The 11,902-nt window shown below is 24.0% G+C and overlaps 1 protein-coding gene across 1 annotated transcript; it reads right to left on the bottom strand.

The window, feature by feature from the left end:
• Positions 1-4,014: 4,014 nt before the first annotated feature.
• LOC112718378 (cell number regulator 6-like) lies at positions 4,015-8,759 on the bottom strand. The gene is made up of 4 exons (XM_025770150.3): positions 8,655-8,759; positions 7,228-7,342; positions 5,551-5,819; positions 4,015-4,393 (listed from the first exon to the last, which is right to left on the bottom strand). The coding sequence occupies exons 1-4, from the start codon at positions 8,757-8,759 to the stop codon at positions 4,148-4,150; spliced, it is 735 nt and encodes a 244-aa protein (XP_025625935.1). The 3' UTR covers positions 4,015-4,147.
• Between the last annotated feature and the right edge of the window lie 3,143 nt (positions 8,760-11,902).

Below are 11,902 nucleotides of genomic sequence, written 5' to 3'. Positions count from 1 at the left end.
AAGTTGATATCTAAGGTTGGAATCCACTTGCACCAATTAGGTTTACAAAAATGCTATTCGTATATTAAAATTAGTCACTAAAGTCAATTACTAATATATTTATGTATATATACATATATAGTTTAATTTATTTTTTATATTGATAGTTAATTTTAATGTACATGTAATATAATCGTTAAATTTAGATGCTGGTTAATTATACTATCTAATAGCTTTTATATATTATTAATTTCATCACTCCAAATATCGAATCATGTTATATTAGTTTCTTATTCAGATTCATGACTAATTTCAGCTGGAATCATTTAATAATTTCTCTACTTCTATTATCAACATAAAATAATTTTTTTTCGAAAATACTAGAGCGCCAACATTTTTAATAGAAATTGTTGATAGATTATAGTAGAAAGGTAGATATTTATAGTAGAAGTTAGTTAGATGTTTTTGAAAAATAATTATTCACTATAATATCTATTTAGTTGTTTTTGAAAAAATATAGCAAATATAGTTTAAAAGATATCTTTATCAACATATTTAAAAATTAGAAACAGTTTTGATAGTTTACTCTATATTTTCTAAAGAGTGTTGGACTCAAAGAGTTGACATCATTTCACAATAAAACCATTTGAAATATATCTTGAAATGAAATTGGAAACATCTTGAAATAATGGAGGTGAAATTTTTTGAAAGAAATCAGAAAATTATAATTGTAAAATTCTCAAATGTCTCTTTATAAAAGCTAAATACGTCAACTAAATCAATTTTAAACAATAATAACACCTATTTAGATTATTAAAATTAAATGAATCACCAATAACATTGTAACCATTTTACTACTCTAGCTATAATAATAATATGGTATAAGTTTATAACTCTAAATCACTAAAATAAATTATATATGTATTATCCTACACAATAACTAATAATACCAATTATAATAATTAAAGCTACAATTTTATACTAACATTCAAGTGATGTATTTGACTAATTCTGAAGCATATATTAACTTGTTCGATTTACATGCATATGACTTTTTCAATTCATTTTAAATTTATATAATTATTATCTGAAATTAATAGTATGTATTATGTTAAAATTAATTACTTTTTATCATATAGTCACCAAAAAAATTACTTTTTATCATATAAATGTTTGAGAATATGAAACAAGTAACTATTGTTTAACTCTGTTTTTTAATTACTCTTTTTGGTATAAAGAAAGTTTAGGAGATCAACACTTTTATTAAAATTTGGCCAGCACTTAATCATAAAAAAAAGTGAATAATTTTATATCATTAAATGTAATTTTACACCATTAAAAATATTAATAATAACTAATTAATGGCTACAAATCACAAAATTTGCTGGTCCCTAACACTGATTCAGTGAGACCACGAATAAAAGCGTAACCAATAAAAATGGAATTTAGGAGTGCATTTTGGTCAATTTTTTTGTCTTTTATTTTGAATTTAAAAAGATATCTTTACCTGTAAGACTGCAACTGCAAGATTAATTTTGGTCTTTATTCAATTTGTATAATTACATTATAACACCTCTTTTAAATTCAGTCATTAGATCTTTTAACTACAAAAATGAAAAGTGCATATTCAGATTTTTAACTGGAATGTTGTTACTCTTTACTCTCCATTACCCCATGCAAAGTTTGTCTTCTATTTTAAGCTAGGCAACAAAGTAGCGCTAATAGCTATTATTTTTGCAATGCCACGATGTCGTTTCACTCTCCCAAATGCATGCACAAATTGTAACCCCACCCATGTGGTTGGTTTCACTCTCTATTGCCAAATCTTCCCTTTAATCACGCATTGGGGTGTTGCCAAAATATCACACTTGCATATTTTGGAAACTCTCTTAGATTTTGCGTACATTGAGAATTATTTATTTTTTATTTATTTAAATAAAAAATCATGACATTGATATATACACATAATTTTTATATATGAACAGCAGCAAGTATTATTATTATTATTATTATTATTATTATTATTATTATTATTATTATTATTATTACAAGTAAGAGTAACGAGTAATATGTATTAGGTACGTATTTAATTATTTAATTTATTTTAAATTTTAGACTTTAAATAATAAATTATTAATCCTAAATACTAAATTATAAACCTAACTTTAAAGTTAATTTATGTTGGTTTACTAAAAATTAGTTTTTTTATATTTTTTATTTCAGTGAATGTTAAATAATGCATAGTATTGTTTATAGTAACATTTTTTTAATTTATTTTTAGTGGAATTAGTTTTTTAAACTAATATCAGTTCATTTTTTAATTTTAAATTTTTTAAAAAATAAAAAAAATTATGATAATAAAAAATGAGAAAGTCTAGAGGACCAGTATTTTTGTTGAAATTTGACCACTATTTAACCATCAAAAGAAAAATGATTAATCTTACATCATTAGATGTCATCTCACGCCATTAAAAATATTAACGATGGCTAATAAATGGTTAAACATCACAAATTCTTACAGAATATTTGGTGATTTATTAGAACATACCTCGGCTACAGTTTTGAAACGAGCCATGGCAAAGTGAGCTCTAGCATTGATAAAGCGCCACTGTAAAAGCCTGTTATGCAAAATCCTAAACCTATGGTATCCTTCTTCTTCAATTACCGAAGCTTTTTTTTGCTTCCAGTAATTCAACACCTTGCTGACCACGCCACCGCCATTTGCTTTCGCGGGCGACTCAGACACCGCCTTTGGAACAATCGGTGAGCCAAGAGATGACCTTCCCGGCGACATTGCCCACGCAGAAGGCACCTTCTTCATCATGCCTGGCGGTGACGTGGTACCCGAACTACTTTGCGCTGTTCTTGACGATCTTGAACGGTTATTGCTTCTGATGAATCTTTTGCTACTCGAGCTAGGCTTCCTCGGTGAAGATCTCTCGTTCGCCGTTATGCTTCCACTTCTGCTCCGGACGAGCTGCGATGCCACCATAACTTGGCTACGTCGAGAAGGAAGAGTGTCACGTGTACCGCGTGAAGTTATATCCATTGAAGAGATATATAGCATGTATTTCGCACGGTTAACCGTTATAACTACTATGTAATGGGATATATATTGATGAGCGAGCGAGTCTCAGTTTGTTGGAAGCACGAAAATCAAGAAAATTGAATACACGTCAGCACTCCATGCACAATAATACCTTTGTCCATATAGAAACTAGAAATTGTACACTGTATATTATAAGTTACTATAGTACTATAATAATAAAATTTTGTGACAAAAATAAAAAACTAAAATCTAAATCAAATTTATTTCAACCTGTTATGGCTTTCGCTGGCGCGCTTCCAAAACTACGCTACGTCACCACGCTATGCACAATAAGTCAATAACACGTTTGCCTTTAAAATGGATCAAATTTATCGGATCAATTGGTTTACTAGACTTAATTGGACAAATTTTTTTTAAAAATTTTAAAAAATATAAATGTTTACATTTTTATTACAAAGACAAATAAATTTTTTATTAAATTAAAATATAAATAAATTCCTAAATTTTATAATTAGAAAATACTTAAGTGATAATTTGAATTCGATGCGAAAAAATTTATGTATCTCTCGTTACAAAAGTAAAAAATATGTTTACAACTAAATTTGATAAAAGATTTATTTTTTTAAATGAAAAGTTTAAAATCTTTCTCAAAAAATTAAATACGTAAAAATAAGATGTTAATTAAATAGTTGGTTCCTATTAATCCACAAAAATAAAGAATACTGAAGGATTAATAAAATTTATTGTTTTTGAATAGCAGTTAGTGATTAATATTTAAAAGTATAAACTAAAAATATATTGTTTAATATTATTAAACTAAAAAAATTAAATTAATAACTAAAAATATTAATAAAAAATAATAAATTTTATTGACCCTTCTCAAATATTTTTCCACAAAAATAATGGGTTAAATAAATCAGTCTCTTTTTATTCTTCTTATAAAAAATAATAGGTTAAATAAAAGATAACACTCAAAGAGATACTCGAAAGAATAATCTATAAATAGCATATACAATTTAATTACATGTCCAATAATAATAATAATGTAAGAGTGTAAAATAAGAACTCAACTTAGAAATAAGAGAAAAAAAATTTGACAAGGATATATAATGGTTGGTTCTAAATATTAACAACTTGTAGTTCTAAACCGGTATGATCATTATTATTGTTCCTAGTGGAAGAGGGTTCAGCCTTTTCTTTATTAGCATTATTAGTGGTTTTCATCTCTTGAATAGGAGGAGGATTTACAATAGTAATCTCTGAGCCAATATTATCAGAGAGTCTTCCCTTCATCTCTCTGTGCTCTTGGCACAAAGCACACCAATGCAACCAACAATGTACACAACATGGGTCACAGGGTGAGTTCTGTAATCATCATTCAAACAATAATAAGTAAGAAAATAAATATTATTACGAGTAAATAACTATTTCTGATCATAAAATATTCGAATCCTGATAAAATTGACGAATAAATTATCATTTGTACCTATAAAAAATACAGACGCCAACAAATATACTCATATAAGAATAAAATGACAATTGTAATTACGAAAGATGACCTTCATGTGCCAATAGTATCCGAAAATTGGTTACGCAATTGGTTTGTTAAGGTACTCTTGGCACACGGAAGCCATCTTCCGTAATAACAATTATCATTTTATTCTTATATATGAGTACATGTCAGCGTTTGTATCTTTTATGGATACAAATGATAATTTATTCTAAAATTGACCATAAAAATTTGAAACTAAAATTATACACATATAAAATAAATTTCGTTCAAACAAAAATAAATATTATTATTGAATCAAACACTACAGCTTATTTTGGATATACATACAGATCATAATAAATAATTAAATATAATAGAAAAGCATATAAAATAAGCTAAGAATAATTATAAAAAATTAATTTTTAATTAATTTTCATAACTAATTAGAGTTTAAATTTAGAATTTAGGATAAAATATTATTTCAAAAAATATATACAAAAAGGTATAGAAAAAAAATGGACAAAGATACATCTAACAAATTTTAAAATAATAATCCAAAATACCCAAAAGATTATTTCGACAACAAAGTTACCCTTCTCTCTCATCTAATTTTATGCTAATTTGACATGAAATTATAGTCACATAATCTTTATAATATCACAATTATAATGCAATATCAGTTTTGACTTGAGAAAACAATTTTTAAAGCATATTAAACTAGTTTCTAAAATCTTTAGAATTTTTTGTTTTTTCTATATTTTTTTCATGCGTACTACTTTTATTAATTTACTTCCAGCCAGTAACTTAGTAAAAATTTACGTGTAATTGTTTTCGTATGAATGTAATAATAAAAAATTATTAAATAATAATTTAATTAAATTTATTAAATTATTTAACGATTTTTAAGTATTAACTTTATATGATGACAATTGTACGTAAAATTTTCACCATTGATATTAATGATGTATGTTTAATATATTAGTAGAAAAGAAATGATTGAAGGAAGGTGAATTGAATATGATGTTTATACCTTCAAATGATATTTCTTTTGCAAGGTTTGTCGAACTTGACCAGTGTAAATGCCACACATCCACCAACTAAAAAGCAAACCCTCATAAATGAGGAAGGCTGTTCCTGGATCTATGTAGCCATTGAAGATTGTGGTTATTGCTGCCAAAGCTGCTCCACCTTCAATAAAGATTGCATGACAAATGCATGGCCCTGTCCATGGAGTTTCTTCATTCAACCTTTCTACATTCCGTCCAAATAATACACAAGGACAAAACAACCCTGTCATGCCTGCAATATTTTTTTTTATTAATTATATATTCAAAAGTTTTTAACACAAAATAGTCACATCAATATTTTTAAAATCCCTTGTATTTGTATATAAACTATCTGTGCACTACAACAAAAATTACTTTTAGCAACAAAATTTTAATGACAATAATATAACGATCATTATATGTCTTATTTAATTTATATTTTTACAATAATTATATATTTATTGTTATTATTATATGTTATAATGATGTTTATATATATATTGTGATTATTAAAAAATCTTTACCGACAAATATATAACTGCTATTCAAACTTTTTAACAATAAAGTAAAAAATAATTAATGTTTAAATATTAGTAAATATATTAGCGGCTATTTTTATTATTGTTAAAAATAAAATAAATGATCATTAAAAATAATTTTTCTAGTAGTATAGTAGTGATAATTTGTATGTATATACTTCCTATAATTTGGCAATATAAAAGTTCAATATTTATAACTTCCAATACTTAACTAAATCATATATCAGTGTAACCAAGTATCTTTTAAAAATTATCTTTTATTCAGTGTTTAAAAGAAAAAAAAAGTAATTTTTCAAATTTTTTGAATAATCAATATCGTTAGAGTGGGTATAAAAAATTAAAATAATATATTATTAAATTTAAAGACAAACCAAAGAATAAAATTTAAAAGATAAGTAGCATTCTCAATCATATATATAAAGGAATTGGATATCATTGCTAATTTTTTCATAAATTTATGCAAATACATATATAAAATAAATAAATAAATAAAAATTCACGTATAGTTACTTTCATATAAAATTGATAATTAAAAATTATTAGATGACATAATTTAGTTAAATATGTCAAATCATCAAATAATTTTTAATTATTAATTTTATATAAAAATAATTATATTTAATATTTCAAAAAAATCATATGATTATATGCAGAGTGACATTATTATCAAAATAAGAGTGATAATATCATTTCACTATATAAATTGGTCTTCAATATTTTTTTGAACAAATTAATTTAAAAAAATATTGACAAATTAGTTTAATTTATGATATTTTAGAATATTAGACAAATAGTCCTTAATTAGAAAAATAAATGAACAAATTAATTTATTCTAAAAATTTTAATCAATTTAATTATTCAAATATATATACTAGGTTTTAGAAAAATTAAGGATTAATTTGTCATTTTAAAAATATTAATAACTAATTTATTATTTCATTTTATTAAAAATTAATTTGTCTAATATTCTAAAACATCATAAAATATCACTTTGTCAATTTCTTTTATAAAAATAATTTTTTCAATACGAAAACTATTAGAAACCAATTTAGATATCACTAAAAAAAAAAAGATCAAGTTTCATAAAATTTGTTATGTATGTAGTAATGTAATAAAGCATACAATTTTCATTATCTTCAGCACACCCAAAGATTCCAGTCGTCCAAGCTTCATCAGCAGGAGGTGCATAGCTTTCAGGCAATGGCTGCCCACATTCAATGCATTTCCGAACAGCCAACTGTAATTAACAAGATGTTCAAAATTCAAAATAAAAAAAATACAAGCAAAGAATCATTATAATATTGACAAATTTAATTTTAATACATTGTCATTCTAGTTTTTTTATATATATTCAATTACATAATTTTATATTAATAAAAATAATTATATTTATGTTGATAATATGAATAAGTATTTGAAAAAATAAATGAGATTGAACTATTATATAAAACGTTTTACATTGGTAGTATATTAAAATTAATAAATTTTAATAATAATAAAAGATAAATAAATGAAAAAATCAAATAGGTCAAAAAGCATGAAAAGAAAAGTAAGAATATTAAGAATAACATATAAAAAATAGAGAGACAAAAATTAATATTTTTGTATTTTGTTTGATAATAAATTAAATATAAAAAAATAATAAAAGTCTAATTTATTTTTATTTTTTTCTACAAACAAAATTTAGACAAAAAATTAACAATACAAACTATAATTATAAAAAGGAATAAAAATAATGAAATAAAAAAATAATAATAAAATAAATTATATCTCTTATTAGGTAAGAATTTATTTACAACTATTTTTATGTGAAATTAATAGTTAAAACCTTTAAATAATTTGATATATTTGACTAAATTATTATTTAATAATATATTACTATTAACTTCATATAAAAATAATTGTATATAAATTTTCATAAAAAATATAAAATATATTAATTTAATATTATAAAGCATAATATCTATATCTATCTCTCTACTAATTAAACATAATTTAATATTTCTATAATCCTATCTCAGTATTTCATACTTATAAATAATTGTAACCTAACAAAATATATATGCTCATCAAGGCATCCATCGTGATGCAGACCCTACGATTGAGACATTGCATGAATATACGGATACGGATACGTATTAGTATTGGGTACAAATACGACAACTAGATCTGAAAAATTTTAGGGAAAAAAACAGGGATTTAATTATTTGCAGTCAAGAAACTTTTGTGTACAAGATCTTTCATTCTTTTGTGATTGCAAATTCCTGTTGTTAATTATTATTTACGAGTAACCTCACTTAGAAATTAGAATACCAACAAAATTGTGCAACTTCGTGTACTTTGATTGCATCCACATTTATAGAACAAGAATTGGAGGAAATGAAATTAAACAAATTAAAGTTCTTATGGCCCTGCAAATTTAATTCCATATGGATGTAATCAAATCAAACAATTCTGAGAACAAAAAAAAAAAAAAAAGTAAACCTAGCTACCAATCAAATTGAAGAATGCACAAAATTATAGAAATAAAAATTCAAATGAATTAAAACCTGTGGAACATCAATTGGTTGATTCAATTCTCCAGGTGTGATATCTTCCAATGGGGATTGATCTCTTGTTAGCTTCACATAGTGCAATTCATTCCTTTCATCCATCTAATGCATGAATAAATAAAAAGAATCAATCATGAACGGAAGAAATTAAAATTCTTATTTCTAGATCCATTGAAATTAAAAACTAACAATTTAAGATATGAAGAATATTCTGTCAAGAATGTTTTGATGTTGATGATGGAAATAAAAAGTTAAAAACTAACAATGTTTGATGGATTCAAGATTTTGATGTATGTGAAGAAAAAGTGAAAAACACTAATGTTATGTTCCTGCTCCCATGCTTTTCTTGATAAAAATAGCTTAGTTTCGGGTAGAATGAAAAAAATAAAAAATAAATATATAAAAGAAGAAAAATCTCTAGGTTATTACTTAATACTTGTTAACAAATCTAGTGATGGTGAATTGATGATTTATTATGAAAATTAAGGAATAAGAGTAAAAATTGTAATTTTTAAATCGACAATATTATTACTTTTAATTTGATAATAAGCATGCATATGTGCACCGACACACATGATAAAAATTGATTAAATTAAATCAGCTCAATTTATTAATTGTTATGACATATTTATCTTGTGTTTTAAAAATATATGTTAAAATTATAAATTAAAAAATATTAAAAATATAATTTAAATATATTTATTTTATATTTATTAAATAAAAAATTAAAAATTTTTCACTAATAATATAGATCTTAAGAGCTAATAATCTCTTACGGTTCTTTTGATTAAGTTTCAAAAGATTTGGATCTTTTAAATTTTAAAATTTATTTTAGAGGATAACGTATGATCTATCACCATTTATTTTATAGGTGGGATCAAGAAAAAACATGAGAAAAAAATATTCAATGATAAAAAATTTAATTTTATCTTCTAAAATAAAAATCTAAAATTTAGAGAATCTAAATCCAATTTCAAAACGTTGTAGAAAAATTTAATTTTCCAAAACATTGATTATTGACGGGGTTTATGTCAAAACATACTAATGGGAATTGGAATAAATTAATATATAAGCATACTATATAACTGGATTAAAACTTTTAATTTAAGCATGCTAATTGCTAGTTACATCATAGCAATATCTAGGCCTAATCACAAGGAAATAGAAATAGAAATAGAAAATAAATATATGAGGGAAAACTATTGATATACAAAGAGTAAAACGTGTACATAAAAATGTTCAGTTAATTTACACTTGCTCACATAGATCTAACAACTATTAATAAAATTTAATTTTGATACATATACACAAAAAAAAATTAGTTATCAAATTAGTCATTATATATTAATATATAAATATATATTATTTAATTATTTTTAATAAATATTTTATATAAATAATTAATTTAGTGATTATTTAATTTTTATATACACATAATATTATTATTTTATTTTATAAATTTGGTATCACCTCTTCTAATTTATCTAAAGTAAATTAATTATATTATACGTACATTAAAATTAATTACTAAAATAAATTATTAACATAAAATATATGTTAAAATATATAAAATATACATTAAAAATAAATTAAATAATATATATCTTTATATATAAATATATAATAATTAATTTTAATAATTAATTTTAGTGTACAAGTATAATAATGTTTTTAAAAGTAAATACATATAGCTATAAAAAGATATTTGAGACATTATCCTCAGAAGCAATCTCCTAGATTTATGTTCTACAAACGCATAGATAGCCCAACAATTTCACAACCTCTAGATTTGTCCATGAAAACACAATTATGTCAAATCTCATAGTTTGGTTGCCCTTTTGTAAAACAAGAACATTTTCGAGGAGTTAATGGCCGAACAACAAACAATCATAGCCTAAAGATTTTTTTTTTATTCTCACGACGGTATTTTTCAGTTTGAGAGGTCAATAACTAATATATTATGAATCAGAACTTTATTATTTACGAATTTAATATTGGCCAATAAATTATTATATGTACAAATCAAAATTCAAATCCTCTAACACACGAACAAATGAACTAATTACTTGACCAACTCAAATTAATTTGGTATAACCTAAAGATAATTAGCTATCGTTACACTAAAAATGTCTGATTAATTTAGCCCATGATAGAAAAATTAAACTGGGGAATCTACGTCCATAAAATTTAATTAATTGAGAGATATTAAGTTTTTGGAGAGATTAAATTGAATTTTAGATCTTAAAATCACGAGCTATCTATTAAACTGCAAAAGCAACACCTGACAATTAATTACATACATAAATAATCTATTAACTAAATCAGTGACTAAATAATCAAATTTGGTTGACGATAATAAAACTAAATACATTTAAAATTTAGAAACCAAATTTATTATCAAGTTAAACTTCATGTACCAAAATAAGCGTTAACTCTTAATTAAATCAGAAATATAATTAAGTGATTGTTTGCATACATATTGTAAACATACATAGAATAAAGTAGGGGTGCAAAGACTCGGTCCGGCCCGAAGGTTTGGCTCGGTTTCGAATACTTTAGGGGCTAATTTAGTGTGATTTTTATCGGGTTTAAGGTCGGTAAGGGTCTCAAATATAGATCCGGTCATTGTTTTCGGGTCGGGTCTGCGTCATAGCTTGGGTCACTCGAAGTCGGCCCGGTCATCATACACGATTAATATTTTGTGTTATTAGTGATGGATCATGATTATTTTTATATTGAATTTAAGTATTGTAAACCTTAATATTTTGTGTTATTAGTCATTATAAGACTATAAGTTAATGTTTTATGTTTAGAAGGCATAAGACTTTAGACTAATACATAATATTGTATTATTTGTATTGATTTAAATATTTGGTATTATTAGACAATATTAGTATTGATTGTGGTTTTGCTTTAGTATTGATTGTAGTTATGCTTTAATTTTAAAGAAGAATTGGTTCTTGTTATATTTTTCTAAGTGAATTTTACCATGTTAAATAATGGTTGGAGTCTTGAAAATTTGGATATTTTTACATGCTAGCTTACAAAAAAATATCAACGTAATATAATGTTAACGACTCGGTTTTCACCTGATATAATTGTGGCAAAAAAATATATTAGTTTTATTAAGTCTAGGGTCAAATTTAGGTCTAATAAATAAACCCAATATATATTTTAAGTCGGGTTTAGATTTTATCAAACCCAACTTCACCCGGCCATGTACCCTTGAATAAAGAGGGTAAGAG

This window comes from Arachis hypogaea, chromosome 10 (genome assembly GCF_003086295.3).
Source record: "Arachis hypogaea cultivar Tifrunner chromosome 10, arahy.Tifrunner.gnm2.J5K5, whole genome shotgun sequence".
In the NCBI taxonomy this organism is placed as follows: Eukaryota; Viridiplantae; Streptophyta; class Magnoliopsida; order Fabales; family Fabaceae; genus Arachis; species Arachis hypogaea.
Note: the sequence above shows the minus strand (reverse complement) of the source record. Positions and strands in the feature narration are given on the sequence as shown.